Source organism: Drosophila virilis, unplaced genomic scaffold, assembly GCF_030788295.1.
Source record: "Drosophila virilis strain 15010-1051.87 unplaced genomic scaffold, Dvir_AGI_RSII-ME tig00000195, whole genome shotgun sequence".
NCBI lineage: Eukaryota > Metazoa > Arthropoda > Insecta > Diptera > Drosophilidae > Drosophila > Drosophila virilis.
In genome coordinates, this window is record NW_027212801.1 from 6,834 (window position 1) to 23,422 (window position 16,589).

General features: G+C 46.0%; 4 protein-coding genes, 1 non-coding gene and 1 pseudogene across 5 annotated transcripts; 4 read left to right on the forward strand and 2 right to left on the reverse strand.

Annotated features, from left to right (window-relative positions):
* Nucleotides 1-662: 662 nt before the first annotated feature.
* LOC116651741 (ubiquitin thioesterase trabid-like) lies at nt 663-5,328 on the reverse strand (annotated as a pseudogene).
* A 98-nt stretch (nt 5,329-5,426) lies between these two features.
* On the forward strand, nt 5,427-8,320 carry LOC116651743 (protein dalmatian-like). The gene is given in 6 exon segments (XM_032438746.2): nt 5,427-5,883; nt 5,936-6,466; nt 6,468-6,604; nt 6,607-7,398; nt 7,401-7,652; nt 7,935-8,320. Coding segments are annotated over 6 exon segments (2,235 nt in total). The 5' UTR covers nt 5,427-5,624; the 3' UTR covers nt 8,199-8,320.
* LOC116651745 (small Cajal body-specific RNA PsiU1-6) lies at nt 7,714-7,878 on the forward strand. Its single transcript, XR_004304777.1, has one exon. It is a non-coding gene; the product is annotated as a small Cajal body-specific RNA PsiU1-6 (non-coding RNA).
* A 313-nt stretch (nt 8,321-8,633) lies between the features above and the next one.
* LOC6634897 (protein VAC14 homolog) lies at nt 8,634-11,788 on the forward strand. Its single transcript, XM_002058449.4, has 9 exons — nt 8,634-8,807; nt 8,885-9,035; nt 9,548-9,778; nt 9,834-10,299; nt 10,361-10,687; nt 10,751-10,859; nt 10,912-11,208; nt 11,264-11,506; nt 11,571-11,788. The coding sequence occupies exons 1-9, from the start codon at nt 8,710-8,712 to the stop codon at nt 11,710-11,712; spliced, it is 2,064 nt and encodes a 687-aa protein (XP_002058485.1). The 5' UTR covers nt 8,634-8,709; the 3' UTR covers nt 11,713-11,788.
* Nucleotides 11,789-12,362: 574 nt separating this feature from the next.
* LOC6634898 (pre-mRNA-splicing factor RBM22-like) lies at nt 12,363-13,845 on the reverse strand. Its single transcript, XM_002058450.4, has one exon. The coding sequence runs from the start codon at nt 13,754-13,756 to the stop codon at nt 12,470-12,472; it is 1,287 nt and encodes a 428-aa protein (XP_002058486.1). The 5' UTR covers nt 13,757-13,845; the 3' UTR covers nt 12,363-12,469.
* Nucleotides 13,846-14,101: 256 nt separating this feature from the next.
* Nucleotides 14,102-16,102, forward strand: LOC26530421 (ATP-dependent RNA helicase abstrakt). Its single transcript, XM_015169483.3, has one exon. The coding sequence runs from the start codon at nt 14,191-14,193 to the stop codon at nt 16,048-16,050; it is 1,860 nt and encodes a 619-aa protein (XP_015024969.1). The 5' UTR covers nt 14,102-14,190; the 3' UTR covers nt 16,051-16,102.
* The last annotated feature ends 487 nt before the right edge of the window (nt 16,103-16,589 follow it).

A 16,589-nucleotide genomic window follows, 5' to 3' on the forward strand; every position in this document is an offset into this window, starting at 1 on the left:
TTTCACAAGTTAAAATTTAATAGTACATCGAGATTTTGCATAGTTTAAAAGTACATACATACTTAGGTAAATTTAAGAATCATATACATATATAATTTACTGTTTATACTCTGTTTTTTTGTTTTTCAATTTCCATTCGCGCTACGTTCATGTATTGAATTAAAATATTCTTCTTTTTAGCAATTTAAACTACTGTATAATATTGAATTATTGATTTTGTTTTTTTGTTTTTTGTAATAGTTGCCTCGTCTGCCCCCGCTGGCGCGCAAATAAATTTGACTAAAATCCACTAACGTTATGTGAAACGATATAAATATGTATGCTTGTATGTATATATATATCTATATTATCAATTTATGTATTTTAGTACTTTGCTGCTTAACCTTTAGTTTGCCTGCAACTACAACTTAATAACTGCTATATTTATGTATATATATACATATATCTATATTATATATATATATATAATATATAATATATAAATATATCTTGTTTTTCTCTATATAGATTCCATTAGCTAATTGATGTGGCATAGGAGCTGCTATTGCATTCAAATCAACCGTTTTCAATTGTGCTTGCCGCTACCAAATTAAAATATAAATTTCTTGTTTGTTGTTTTCGTATATGTATGGCTCTCTTTCATAACAAATCCATTTCCAAATCCATCAACCAGCGAAAATCGCATCAAAGAAGACCCGAGGCCCTGTTTACTGCGTCCTCCTACTCCGCTACTCCTCATCCGAGTCGCCATCGCTGGAGTAATGGTTATCTGCGGTCGACGCACAAACGGCGCTGTTATCACTTGTCTAAAAAGTTGAATCGATCAATCAAGTGATTCACATATTTATATATTAATATCTATCAATTGAGCTGCACTCACGCAATGCGTCTGTAATGATTCAGCCATTCTTCGAGCATTTGTGCCACCAGCAGCCGGGACGCTTGGATAACTTTTGCTGTGCCACCAACAGACCGCCATCCGTGACACAAACGTCCAGCCATTGACGCATCATGGTCTCCTCATTCCCCACCTGCAATCAGAAAAGATGGTCAAGTACAAGTGAATTCGAATTTGGCCGCAAACTCACCTCTGTTTGGTGGTTAGAAAGTGTATGGGCAGCAGCTTCAGCTCGCAGTCCATAAGTGGCAGATAGGTGACATCCTCAGCCTCGTCGCGTCGCCCATCGATCCGCGAGAATGGCTCCATAGGCACCAGAGCGCTAAAATGGCCACGCGTGTAGCCCAGCGCAATAGGTGATTTTGTACAAAAGTTTTGTTCCCAGAATAAAGGTAGATAGACGCCTGGAAAAGTGAATGTTAAGAAATTTGAGAGCTCATATTTATAGGCCAAGATATTATTAATATTGCAAAGTTTCCAAGTGCGAGGGATTCTTGAAAAACCGACCGGTTGGAAACATGGCGACTTTAGGGTACTAATCAAGAATATATATATATAACCTTTCGGATCGTGGATGTCTTTTTTAATGCATTACACATGACAAAATAAATATGCCCTTGTTAAGGGTAAAGAAAATCATACTGGCACGCACCTTCAAATCGGGCGTAGCCAATGTCCTCGCCCCGAAAGCTCTTAACGTATTTGACGCCATAGACAATAATTGGACGTCCTTAGGATGTGGGCCAGGGCGAAGATGTGCAGCCTGTTCCAATGAGGAACCCCGGCTGACTGGCCAACGATAGCAGCGTGCTCCAGTCCTCCTCCCACTGTGAATCCTCCAAGGTGAAGTGCAGCATGGACGCCTGCAGCATTTCATACTCTTTCCAGCGGGCAAAGAAAACTACGTGAATCAAGAATAGTAACGATTGTCGTTGAAGATTGCATCAGGTCCACTTACACATGACCGCACTGGTGTAGGGGTGTCGGCCAGGGCGCGCCTGAGTATGTTGTCGCGATCGAAAACACCCCAGGTAGCCTGCATTGCCGAGTCCAGGAGGCAATCGCCGGCACTGCGATTCCATAGGACCAGCAGACGTGAGCTGAGGCGCGCGGTTATCTCTAGAGACCAGTTAAGGGCCGGCGGCGGCATCTCCAACTGTTTTCTGGGCATCGCGATCGAGTAGCTCGTCGTACAGCTGCTCCTGTATGGGTATGGGCAGCTCTTCGATCTCCGAGGGCAGCGCAAAGGTAGCATGTTTCTGGACATAGTGACAGGGCAGGGCCGGATTTGCGTATGCGCAGTGTATTGGAAAAATGCCGGCGTATATCCGCTGCCAGATCGGGCGCCACATACGAGGGCACACGCTTAATGCCCGGCCCAGAGCCCGAGATCTGTGCCAACAGCATCGGCAGCATTTCCCTCGCGATGGAAACGTATGGCCAGATGGATGAGCGTGTGGCCAACATCAAAAGCCGAATTACGATTCAATGCGGCAATTTCATTGCTGGTCAACGAACGCGCCGGATTGCCGCCGCACGACAAATACGCCTCCACGGCGCTATAATTGTTCTCCACAACGCCCAGGCATGCGTTCAACCATTGCCAGTCGACCTGGCGTCTGATCTGACGCTGACGACGCTCCTGGCGTTCCTGCAGCGTATCACAGTTGTTGATGGTTTCCGAAGAACCTGTTGTGGGCAGAAAAAACGGAAAATATTAAACGGAATTTTCAATCGATACAACATATACATATACAGTATATATACTCTACAGATTAGGAGAGGTATCCTACATACATTATACATTGTGTACAGTGTGTGGCCTTCTATATGACCTTCTGCCTACCTAGTTGATAAATATGCTTCTTATTGAACGAGTTGTTGACACTGACGGTGTCCGAGTTCTGCTGCTGTTGCTGCTCCTCCTGCTGCTGCTGGTTCAACTGCTTGTTGCTGCCGGATATGCTGCTGGCGCAGGCATGCAGATCGCACTGTGATCCCGAGCCGCTCAGCTCGCGCGTCTTGCCGCACATCGAGCACTTCAGACTCTTCGGCCAGTTCTCGTAGGTGCATGACTACGTTATAAAGAACATTATGTTAAATATATATATATTGCCACATATATTGGACTGGCCACTCACATTGCAGGCCCATTTTGCCACGTAGCAGTGCTTCTGCTGCAGCGCAGAGGATGTGGTCGAGTTCTGCTGCTGCTGCTGCTGCTGTTGGTTTGTCAACTGCGGCTGCGACTGGGACTGCTGCTGGCTGTGAGATGTGTTCGCTAAGTTATTGAGATGCGTTGAATTGCTGCAGATTTGCGGCTCCATGCTGGGGCTGGGATTGCGGCGATTCGAGTTGGATGCAGCAGCGCCAATTAGCTGCCTGCCGCTGCTGCTATTCTCCGTGACATTCAGTTCCGTATCGGAGCCGCTGATGCGCAGCGCTTGCAGCGCCTCGCCCGCACTGTTCGTCTCCTTGTCCGCAGCTGGTTCCATTGCGGCGGCGCCGCCACGCTTGGTGCAGCATTGCACGCAGCGCAGGCTGCGTGGCCAATTGAGATAGGTACACACCTTGCAGGCCCATTTCTCGCTGTCAGCTACGTTGCTGTGTCGCACCAGCTGCTGTTGCTGGTATGGGGCTGCTGCTGAGGCTGATCCTGGGGCTGGCGCGCAAAGCATGTGGATGTGGGCTCGAACGGGCAGACCAGCTGCCGCCTCCTCCGCGCTGTAGTTGTCGTGTATTGTCTGCGCTGGACTGAGACTGTCAAAAGATATCAAATTCTAACAAACCAGTTGCTGATATGTTAAATGTCAACAGCTTACCGAAAGATATCCTCGTTAAGCAACGGCTTGGATGCCTGGCACATTGTGCATTTTAGGGAGGATGGATAGTTTCTCATAGGTGCATATTTCACATTCCATTTCTGCGCCTTGTCGCTGGTATCGCACATCTTTTGCGCGACAACAAAGTAGCTTTAGCTGTTTACGGTTCCGACTTCCACTTTATCCACGGGCTCTGCTCTGCTCTCTCTCTCTCTCTCTCTCTCTCTCTCTCTCTTTCTCTCTATCTATCCGGGGCGCCTTTCGTTCAGCCACAAAACTGTCGACTTGGACGGTCAACTGTTGTTGTAAATAAAATTGAATAAAATATATAGAACATTAACACACACGCACACACACACACATATATATATATATATATATATATATATATATATATGTATATACAAGCTTTAATTGAGCTTAAAAGATGGCCTTGAACCCCGAACCCTCGACACCCGACCCCAGCAGCTTGTGTGGAGATATGCACAGAGTGCAACAGAGCAGATATTAACAATTCGGTCGCGATGATTTGTACTCTTTTTATGAACTGCGGCGGGTATTATAAATGTCACTCAATGTGTCACGATTTAAATGGAAAATACCATAAGGAATATATACAATAAATCAGTATTAACCACCGATTCAATTTTTTAGAATACATTGCATTCAATATCATAATTAAGTTCGTGCTTATTCAAGATATATTGAGCCAAATCTTACAAACATTGGACAACATTATCATATAGCTGAATATCTTGAACATTTTTGAGTTTTTTTCAACTTTAAACTTCACTATTCTTATCACATATGTGCAACACCAAAAGCCATATGCCTACAAGGCCAAAGAAATGCATTTTTTTTTTTTTTGGTTAGTTTTTCACACTTGTTTGCAAAAAACTCAGTAAATGAGTAATTATGAAAAACACTACAGAATTATATCGCACATGTGTTTTATGTATGCAAGGGTATTTAATCTTCGGCTGCGTTGAAATAACTGTTTCTTTCTTGTTTTCCACTGTGGTGTCGTCACAGGCAGCCTTCGGGGCGCTGCGCTGCCTGCAATTGTTGATAGCCAGTGTGGGTTAAGGTGAATTTAGGGGGGGAGGTGTTGGGTAGGGGTTGATGGGTTTGGATGTAAATAGTTTCGCGCTAGTTTTTTTTTCTGTCATATTCTTCTTCTGTCTTATTGGTACCTGGCGCAAATAATACAAGGCCAATTCAGGGGAGACGACGCGATTTATATATATAAATCGAAAATTGATGTCAGCCACGAGCAGCGCTCATACCGTGTGAATATTGGCTCAGAAAATGGCAGCAAGACCAGCCAAGAAAAAAAAAAACAATTACAATTACAAAACAAAGGCGAGAAAACTTTCACTCGTTGAGGCTATTTTTTTTTTTGTATTTTTTTTAGATTGGGGACAAACAACAAATTTGGTTGCACTTGCCCTTGCTAGACTGTGGCTGAGCGCACAGTCTGTTTATTTGCGAGCACAAACACAGCACAATTTGGAAATTTGGAATTTTAATTAAACGTCGTAGCGTAGCTGTTGTGTTACATATTAATTAAACGTCGAAATTTTTTTTTTTATTTATCGTCACATCATCTATCAGCTGCTGCTTGCGAAACTTACCAATACTTATCGATAACAGCGACAGCCGATTACAAAAAGCTGCAACCCTGGCTCTAGCAAAACAAGAAAAATGGCGGGTAGCGTTTTGTGCTGCGCATATACTACGTTGTGTTTTTTGTATTATTATAAGTAAAACAAACGTGTAAATAAGCATTTTAAGGCAAAATGGTAAAAGGAATTCAAAAACAATTGCGCAATAAAACTGCGGCAAGTAGAACTGAAACTACAGAAAACACACGACGCTTGGCAACAGGCAACAAAAAGATAAACATGGAATCCAGCGCAGATGTGACAACAATAAAGCCGATGCCAGGGCTTAACCATAAAGAATTAAGCATAAATCAAGTAAATTGTGTGCGCAAGTGTTATGTTAGACTGAAACGCCTTAAATTACCAACAAACAACGCTGCGGCGCAGAAGTGCGATGCTAATAAAGCAGCGTCAATTAACGCTAATAACTTGGACGATGTTAGCGTATTTGAGCCAGGTCGGAACTCCACCATGTGCCAGTCCAGAGTCCAGGACATAGGTAAGTGGCTGTTTAAGTCAAGTACAATATACGTCTAAACACATGCTCTTAGGTGCCATCATTACGCCCTGTCGCGTTCGCATCAGGCGCTCGGTACAGAAGCATCCAGAAACATCCGAAAAGACGCAGGAAAACATGACAGTATCGAAGCGTGTGCCTCGCTTTTTTCACCGGGATCAGCCGCCAGCCCGAAGCCGTTCCTCAGTCACACGGCACGTCTATGAGTTTCTTTCGCAGTCGCAAATCGAGGACAACGAACCGCAGGATCCGGCAGCGGACATAATCAAACAGATGGTCGAAGACGGACGAGCCTGCATGATGGTCCGTCACAAGGGCAAGACGCGCAAGCGGACTGTCAAGAAAAAGGTTCGACCAGTGGGCAAGCGCAAGCAATGCCCCGTACGCAGCATTGCTGAAAAACAGACAAACATGCCAAGCAGCAACAAGGTCCCTGGAAGGCAATTAACGCCCGTTATCGAGCTGGACGGCGATTCAAGTGATGACAATATGGAGGCCGTGCATGTTGAGGTGCCCGCCCAGATACACACGCCTCCAGTAAAACTGGCGGCTGCCATTGCAAAATCGAACTAATATCGAGGGTGTCTATAGCCCGTTGGCGCGTTCGCTGATGCTGAATAAAACTAAGGCACATCACCAGAAGCCGCAGGAATCCATGGAAAAGCGACGAGAGCTCTTAAACATGGCCAAGAAATTTGTCAGCACACACCGCTGAATCGCAAGAGTAACACCGTCGCGAGTTTAAATACAACAACATTTTCCCCAATTTTAGATAATGCCGGCAGTAGAACTGGGAGTCTAAGAGCTGACTACTCTCCCGGTTTTAAAGACAGTTTGCCGGCAGCTTCAGCTGGTGCTGCCAGTGCTATATGCTCCTCCGACAGACGAAACATGTCGTTAGCAACTCCAGCTGGTAGTCCCAGCGGCGGCTGTTCGCCTTGGCGTATCTCCGACGAGGTGCCCTTGCCGAATACATTCGCATTCGGCTTAAATACATCAAATTTACCATCGTATTCCAGTGACTTTATACGCAAACGGCATATCTACGTGCCGGATGAGCCAGAGCCGGCGGAGTCTAGTTGTCCAGCGCCCAACGAGCAGGAAACTAGCTGCGCTGCCAACGACTCGAATGGCGAAAATATGCCGCCTCCAGCTGCAGCAGTCGCACAGGCAACGCCTATTAAACCAAGCGAGGACCAAGAGAACGAAAATTTTGAAAACTATGTGCAATTACCAAATCCTCGGCGCACGCTACAGCATCGCAGTCCCTTGAAGGATATCAATATATTGGAAGTGGTTGTGTTGCCTTCGTGGAAGAAAAATGCGCAACCAGACAAGACGCCCACAAAGGTCTCCACGGCCAGAAATCAGAACAATGTAACCATCAGCAGCCCCAGACAGCAGAGTGGGCGGGCACAGCAGTCATCCTCCAATCTCTTTGGTTTTGAGGATTTCTCGACGAGGAAGATGAGGAAATTGCCAATGCTCGAGCCGCTAGCCAAAATGTCACGTTGCACGAAAAGCTGCAGCGGCTGAAGGATCTGCGGCCCGCCAACGAGAAGCTGCCTCAGATAAACAGGGAGCCGTTGCGGCATGACTACGATGATCTGCAAGCGCGTGAGCCCAAACAGCGCAACATCAAGGAGATGCTGTGCTCGACCATGATTGGCGCGCCGGCACGCGTTCCGAGCATGGACGAGTCGGTGGCGTTATTCAAAGACAACGATCCAGAGACAACATTTGATGAAAAGGTGAGTTGTAGAATTTGACAGATCGCTGGAGCAAACTTCCAGGTTAACTTGAATCTTAATGTCGCGCTCGACAAGACGACGACATTGTCCAAAAACGTAAATGTCCTCGTTTGTTGTCACGGCGCTAAATTAATTCCAAATCGAGAAAGTTATTTATTTCGATTGAGCCAACAGGGCCGCAAGGATTTAAGTCCATCTTTATGCGGTAGTAAGCAGCTCGCACAAATTTATATGCACAATTTTAAGTTTAAACAAGCTAACTAAAATTATTTGAATCTTCAGCAACCGCGACGCACCTACGTCCGGGAGCGGCCGAAGCGAAAGCGCAAGCAACGCGTTCATGTGCTCTTCATTGACTCGGATTCGTCGGATGAGGAGAATGAGCAGGACTCCAAGGACAAAAGTGGCGAGTCACCAAGGAAGGCGATGCCGCCGCAAAAGCGCATACGCAAGGATGTGGAGCACGAGGCCAAGCTGCAGCAGTTCATCACGAGTTTCAATCAGGAATGTGCCGAAGTCGAACGATTTCCAATCATCGTTGAATAGATACGCCCATAACGTTGGCGTTTAGTTCGTTTGTTTTCCTTATTATTATATTTTTTATTTTTTTTTTTGGTTCTTTAATAACATGGTTCTTAACTTGAAGTTAAGTGAGATTTGAAATGGAATTCCGATGAAGTATTTTTGAATCGTTTCATTAAGTTACAAATACATAATATTCAAAGCTACAAAGAGGGCTGGATGTATATTTAGGTATATAATAAATAAAAAAAGAAAACTTAAGCGCTCGATCGGAAGTACAACATATAAAATTGTTTATATATTTTTTATATTAATGTGCTTGTACTCTTATTGAAATTTCGTATTATCTGGCTGTCACAGCAAGCATAAAATTCGAATAATACAGGGTATTAACAGACCAGTCATTTTATTGCCTCCATTTTATATTGTCCTGTTAAGTGGCAACACTGGCATCAAACAGCTGTGCCAGCCACAGTGGCAATACCGCGGCACAAGCAAACAAACTTTAAAACTTATTTTAAAACGAAATATAACAATGGATCCGCCGTACGCGCCTTTAAGTGAGTCCTGTGCCAAGGCGCTGGGCGACAAAATGTACGACAAGCGGAAAGTGGCCTCCCAGGAGATTGAGAAGTAAATAATCAGTGCGAACGCCCCTCGAATAGAACTCTAACTAAAAACAAATACATTTTCTTATGCCTTACACACAGAATGGTCATTGAGTTTAATGATAAAAATAATGCGACACAAATACGAAAACTGATCGAGGTGCTCTCCAATGACTACGCCACATCGCGCGATGCCAATCGCCGCAAGGGTGCCCTCATCGGGCTAGCCGCAACGGGCTTAGGGCTGGGCAAAGTAAGCAATTGCTCATCTATTAGTCATTGTTTTACCCTTGCAGAGGTCTTATGCATTTGTCCCGCGGCGTGTAACCTATTGAAACAAGTCTCTTTTAAGTGTTTATCATATTCGTGATTCAGTATAAAAAGTCGGAGCACTAATTAATAAAAAGATGCTTTAACCGGCAGTTGGCAACACTGATGACTAAGCGTTGCCAACTGCCGCTCGAAGTAACTTGCCGAAATCCAATTGGCATTAAATAGAGCTGTCAGAGCTGGCATTAAAATGCCAAAAAATGGCTAAGTGTTTCCTGTCCAGATAGCCAATTTAGTTGGAAAAAAACTGAATTGGCAACACTGGCCAAGGGGACGATCAGCGCAAAATGGAGAAAACAATTTAAAATCGGATTATTTTATAGGATAGTTCCCATAAGTTTAAAAATGTATTGCACTTCTGCTATAATCCCTGCAAGGGTATTTAATCTTCGGCCACACTTTGAAAATAATTGTTTAATATTATATTATTTTAAGGATTCGGATAAATATGTCAACGAGCTGGTGACGCCCATTATGAGCTGTCTGTCCGATCCGGATTTGCGTGTGCGCTACTTTGCCTGCGAGTCCTTGTACAATGTGGTCAAGGTGGCCCGTGCGGCCATTATACCCTACTTCCCGGAGCTGTTTGCGGCTCTGTCGCGTCTGGTTACCGACTCCGATCAAATGGTGAAGGATGGCAGCGAGCTGCTGGATCGCTTGCTAAAGGTTTGTTGTACTCGATATTGTATATATTATATTAAATTATGTTCTATGCCCGCAGGACATTGTCACGGAATCGTATGAGACCTTCAATCTGGAGGCTTTTATACCCTTGCTGAGGGAGCGCATATATGTGAATAATGCCTTTGCTCGGCAATATGTCATCTCGTGGATCTCAATATTGAATGCTGTGCCCGATATAAATATGGTCAAATATCTGACGGATATTCTGGACGGGCTCTTTGTCATGCTGGAGGATAATACGCCGGAGATTCAGCGCATGTGCGAGAACACAATCAGCCAGTTCTTAAAGTCGATACGCAATGATTCGTCCTCAGTGCGCATGGAGGATATCATCAATACGTTAATCACACACGCAGAATCCCAGAACGAGCTAATCAAGTCGATTGCCATCACCTGGATACGGGAATTTGTGCAAATCTTTGGACCCAATGTATTGCCCTACGCAAGCGGCATATTCACGGCCATTCTGCCATGCCTGGAGTACAACGTGGAGTCCAAGCGCAGTGGGTGGCGGCTAAGGCTTATTATGTTATTCCTGTTATTAAAGTGTTTTTCTTTTTTCAGACATCAAGGAATGTGCCGTCTCGGTGAACAACTCCATGATGCAGCTGGTCTCGTCGAAGGAGCTGAAAACCCAAAATGTGGCCAAAATTGATTTGCGTTCCATTATGGAGGTACTCTCGCAATATCTCACGCACAATTCGACGCACACAAAGATCGCGGTGCTGAAATGGATACATCATCTCTTCATCAACTTTCCCAACGAAATGTCGCTGCATGCCAACAATCTGAACCACAATCTGCTGGCAACGCTCTCGGACAACTCGGACGAGGTGGTGCTCCAAAGCTTGTGTGTGCTGGCCGAGATCATCAACTCCCAGGATACAAAGGGTGCGGGCACAGTTGGAACTTACTCCATTGCATTTATATATTTACAATTTTTTCTTACTGCAGATCTCGATGATTTCAATAAGCCGCATTATCGCAAGTTTCTGCTGAGCCTGCTGAATCTCTTCAGCGAGGAGAAAGTCATACTGGAAACCAGAGCCAGTCTAATTATAAGGTGAGCCTTACCTATTATTACAAGTTGATGTTAACTTATTTCTTTTCGTTAGACAACTTTGTGTGCTCCTCAATGCCGAGTATATCTATCGCACCTTCGCCGAGATCATAGCCGAGGAAATGCCGAATCTGAAGTTTGCCTCGACTGTTGTCCGGCTGCTGAACAACATTTTGCTTACCTCCACGGAGCTGTTTGAGCTGCGCACTAGCCTGCGTGACATATCCAATGAGAAGTCCGCGGATCTATTTCAATGCCTTTACAAGAGCTGGGCCCACTGCCCGGTGTCCACGCTGTCGCTTTGTCTAATCGCCCAGTGCTATCAGCATGTCTCCGAGCTGGTTATTCTATTGTACTTCTACAATCTGTTCCCTTTGTTCGATCGTAGCTAATGCCTTGACTTTCAGCGCCGATGTGGAAATAACGCTGGAATTGCTGGTCGAGCTGGATAAGCTGGTGCAGCTCATTGAGTCGCCCATCTTTGCTGCACTGCGTCTCACGCTGGTATCCAAATCAAATAACTGCGCCGATGCCCAATATTTGTCGCATGCGCTCTTTGGCATTCTCATGCTTCTGCCGCAAACCTTGGCCTTTGACACGCTTCGCAATCGCCTACAATGCGTGCCCAACTATTGGGGCCAGCAGCCTCTGTGAGACACCTTGACACCCTCAATCTGTTATCATAATAATATTGTATTGTATATCTCATTGCAGAGACGAGCGCAAATCCGTGGAGTTCAGCAGCGGCATAGACTTTGCCGCACTTCGCGCCCATTTCGTCGAGCGCCAGAAGACGCATCGCGCCCAGCGCATAATCCTGCGCAAACGTAGTGTAATTACGCCGGATAGTAATTAATATTATATTTAAAAAAAAAAATTATATTATATCTGTGATTAAGCTAACAATAGGCATAAAGCGTAATTTTAATTGCAAGATTCATGTCTAGACATTTTTAAGCCTAGCCTTAGGAAGTTGGTTTATAATTTGGAAAATGCCTCTAAAGGGATGGATGAGGAACAGCCCTATAGACAAAGCTTCCAGCTATGCAGCTAAGTTAAGACAAAGATAAAGCTCATAAATGCTGAAGATATTTATTGAAGATATCTTAAGAAACATTTTGCCATGGGCCTGAAACTAGCAAGAAAAGTAATTTTGAAAAGGTCTTAATTTAATCTCAGCTCCATAATATAGAAATTCCATCCGGCCTGCTCCAACATAAGTACTGCCTGCAATAGAAAGGCGGAGCGAAGCATAGTTTCATGACGATATCCTCAAGTCTGAGACAAGTTTTGGATGGATTCGCCGCAGATACTGACCCAGATTAAACATATGTATATTATACGTATTACATTTCAGTATATGTCTAGCTAAAGAACTGTCTCACGATCATTCCCTCAATTTCAATCCTTTCCAAGTTGTTTTTTAAATCTTTTGATTTTCTGATTTCGCGACAATTTAATATTGGGATTTAAACCTGGCTTTTGCAGCAATATTCTATCAGATAATTTGTTCTGGCTAAAGTTTTGATTTATTTACTTTTTTTATTATTAGAATTGTCCTTAACTTCTCCATAGTTAACTGTCGGTGATATTTTGAACAAAAATTGATATAATTATTTCTTCAGGGCGCCCATGCGACTGGCATCCTGGCTGGGATAGGGCATTTGGCCAGGCGGCGGTGGAATGGCATCGAGATTCACACCGGAGGTACTTGCGGCTGTTGAACTAGAACCGGAGGCAGCTCCACTGCTGCCAGCGACGCCCAGGCCACTGTAGGGCGCAGCATAGGTGGGCTGGGCGTACATTTGGTATGCCGAGGCAGGCACCAGATTGGAGGGCAGCTGATGCAGTTTCATGCCGGCGGGCATAACGTTGATTTGCTCCTGGCGCAGATTGAAGTAGTCGTTGGGCTTGGCGCTGGGCGGCGGTATGCCGGCGACATCAAAGCGTCTATCTGTCTTCGCTGCGGTGCCCTGTTTTGCTTGAGAGTGCGCCCACTTGATGCTGACCTTACGGCCGTGCATTACCAGCTTGTTGAATGTGCGCTCGGCCGCCAGCTCGGCGGCGCTACGTTTTGTATATTGGACAAAGGAGCATTGCTGGCGCGGCACCAGCGCAATGGAACGTATCTCGCCATACTGATAGAATTGGTCACGTATTTCCGGCTCGGTAATATCTTCCGGCAAATTGCCCACATACAATGTGGTTATGTTACGATCCTCGGGCGGCTCCAGGGTGGGCAATGAGGCGGCACGCTTCATTATCTTCTCGGCCACCGGATCGTTGCGGCCGTAGTAGCGATCCTTGATATTTTGCTCGCACAGCGGATCGTCGGGTTCGTTGGGCTTGTCGTGGCGATAGGGACACTCCTCGCCACGCTTGCACTCGCCCTTCACCCAGAAGGAGCAGATGTGCGGCCTGTTCCGTTTATAGTACGGCGCAGTGCGCGCCAATTTGGACAGCATTTCGTTGGCCGCCAGGGAACGACCCACTGCGCCGGCCGCCTCTGTACCATCGCCGTCCTGGAGCTGAGCATCAATGTTCTGTATGTAGTACTCCTTGTTGACATCGCTTTGGGGCATATTGTCCGCCACTTTTAGTGCCGCGTCGCGCACCTGGATGGGCAGACCGTACTCCAGATCCAGCAGGCATGTTTGGCACACGTTCTTCAGGCGGGCACACGTCTGGCAGACTTCGGTTTTCTTAAAACGCATCCGAGCACCGGGACACCAGCGGAATATGGTGAATGGCCGCGTGCAGATTTTGCATTCCTTGCCGAAGCGCTCTTTAATCATGCGCACGTACGGGTTATCGCCCAGGCAGGTCTGGCAGAGAATTGGGAATTCGGCATCCTCCCAATTCTGCCGGTTGTAGGTATTTGTCGTCTTTGACATAGACATTGCTACGTCTCAATTATTTTTGTTACTTTATTAAAAAAATTACAATGCAGAATATAAAAAAGACTTATCGGAACATGTTCGATTAAACGATTCACTAGTGATATATCGATTTTTTCCAGTATTTCTCGGTATTTTATTGGCTCGATATGGTAGCCCTCGCTGGTCTAGTTGGCCAAAAAAATATACTTAAGAAAGTGTCATCTTGCATGCTCATAATTAGCAGCTATTTCCAATAAAAGATATTAGAGATAATGACTAGAGTTGAGCGATATTTATGTTTTAAATTCATAAAAGTACAATATTCTAATTTATCGAAAATGTGCAGTGCGCACTTATCGATTCAAACCATGTGGCAACGCTCAATTGGTGAAAACGTTTGGTTGCAAAGAAAACGTAAACAAAAACAAAGAATTTGTTGATGAAATTGACCAAATATGGGACCACCAATAAAGCGTTACAGACGTAACTCAAGGTCATCCGATGAAGACGAGAAGGATGACAGCTATGTGCCCTACGTGCCGGTCAAGGAGCGCAAGAAGCAGCATCTAATGAAGCTGGGCCGCATCGTTCAGCTGGCAACGGAGACAACACAGCCAAAGTCTTCCAGTGAGAATGAAAACGATGATGATGCCCAAGGCGCCCAGGATGCGGAGACCTGGGGCCGTAAATACAACATTAGTTTGCTGGACCAGCACACAGAGCTGAAGAAAATCGCCGAGGCTAAGAAATTGAGCGCTGTCGAGAAACAGCTGCGCGAGGAGGAGAAAATTATGGAGAGCATTGCGCAGCAGAAGGCGCTGATGGGCGTCGCGGAGCTGGCCAAGGGCATACAGTACGATGAGCCCATCAAAACATCCTGGCGCCCACCACGCTATATAGAAGCTATGCCGGAGGAGGAGCGGCAAGCAATACGCAAGCAGCTGAGAATCTTGACGGAGGGCGAGAATCTCAGTCCGCCCATACGTAGTTTTCGTGAGATGAAGTTCCACAAGGCCATACTCAACGGACTGGCCGCTAAGGGCATCAAGAAGCCAACGCCCATACAAGTGCAGGGCCTGCCCACGGTGCTATCTGGCCGGGATCTCATAGGCATTGCGTTCACCGGCTCCGGCAAGACGTTGGTATTCGTGCTGCCCATTGTGATGTTTTCCCTGGAGCAGGAGTTCCGATTGCCCTTTGAGCGCAACGAAGGTCCATATGGCCTTATCATATGCCCGTCCCGCGAGCTGGCCAAGCAGACGCACGAGATCATCCAGCACTACAGCAAGCATCTGCAGCTCTGCGGCATGCCCGAGATTCGCTCCTGCCTGGCAATGGGCGGACTGCCCGTCAGCGAGGCGCTCGATGTGATATCACGCGGCGTGCACATTGTGGTGGCCACGCCCGGCCGACTGATGGATATGCTGGACAAGAAGATATTGACGCTGGACATGTGCCGTTATCTGTGCATGGACGAGGCGGATCGCATGATTGACATGGGCTTCGAGGAGGATGTGCGCACCATATTCTCCTTCTTCAAGGGCCAGCGGCAGACGCTACTCTTCTCGGCCACCATGCCCAAGAAGATTCAAAACTTTGCGGTCTCCGCGCTCGTCAAGCCCGTGACGATAAATGTGGGACGTGCGGGCGCGGCGTCCATGAATGTCACCCAGCAAGTGGAGTATGTGAAGCAGGAGGCAAAGGTGGTCTACCTGTTGGACTGCCTGCAGAAGACGGCACCGCCCGTGCTCATCTTTGCTGAGAAGAAACAGGATGTGGACTGCATACACGAGTATCTGCTGCTCAAGGGCGTCGAGGCGGTGGCCATACATGGCGGCAAGGATCAGGAGGAGCGTTCGCGTGCCGTCGACGCTTACCGTGTGGGCAAAAAGGATGTGCTCGTTGCCACAGACGTCGCCTCCAAGGGTCTCGATTTCCCCAACGTGCAGCATGTCATCAACTACGACATGCCCGATGACATTGAGAACTATGTGCATCGCATTGGTCGCACGGGTCGCTCGAATACCAAGGGCCTGGCCACCACAATGATTAACAAGATTACCGAACAGTCCGTGCTGCTGGACTTGAAGCATCTGCTGCTCGAGGCCAAGCAGGAGGTGCCCGATTTTCTGGACGAGCTGGCGCCCGAGGCGGAGCACCAGCATCTCGATCTGGGCGACTCGCACGGCTGCAGCTACTGCGGCGGTCTGGGCCATCGCATCACCGAGTGCCCAAAGCTGGAAGCGGTGCAAAGCAAACAGGCCTCCAATATTGGAAGACGCGACTATTTGTCTAACACGGCGGCCGATTACTAGATTTAAGTTTACACTATCTTACAAAATAAACAAGACAAATGTGCAAAACATATCCTTAACTTTTGTAATGTCTTTTAAAGTCTTTTTGATGTTTTTTCGTAAGCATAGATAGATATTTTTATTATATGTCTATAAATAATATCCATCCAATTGAGTTAGATCTATAATCTTCTCATATGTGAAAAGCTTTTTAGTTAATTTAAAAAAATTATAATATCAATCACGCTTTCATTAAGACCCTGAGTTTTAAACTTATTCTTTAAAAAAAAAGTTAAAGTTGAAAAGAAATTATTTGTTTTGATTCGAAAAAATTTGTTGCATAGTGTTTTAAGGTTTACCTAGAGTACCCAGAATTTGGCGCGCTATGTTGAAAGCTGGGAATTCGCAGCCAGTGACATTTAACCTGGTTTCCTGGAAAGCGTCAATTGTTTTTCATTTCATTTGTTTACAGTTTGCTTTTGCATAGGTTCTTTTTGTATGCGGAGCGCGCTTATCGGCCGAGCTGCGTCTTATCAATCAGCTACGTTAAGCCACACTGA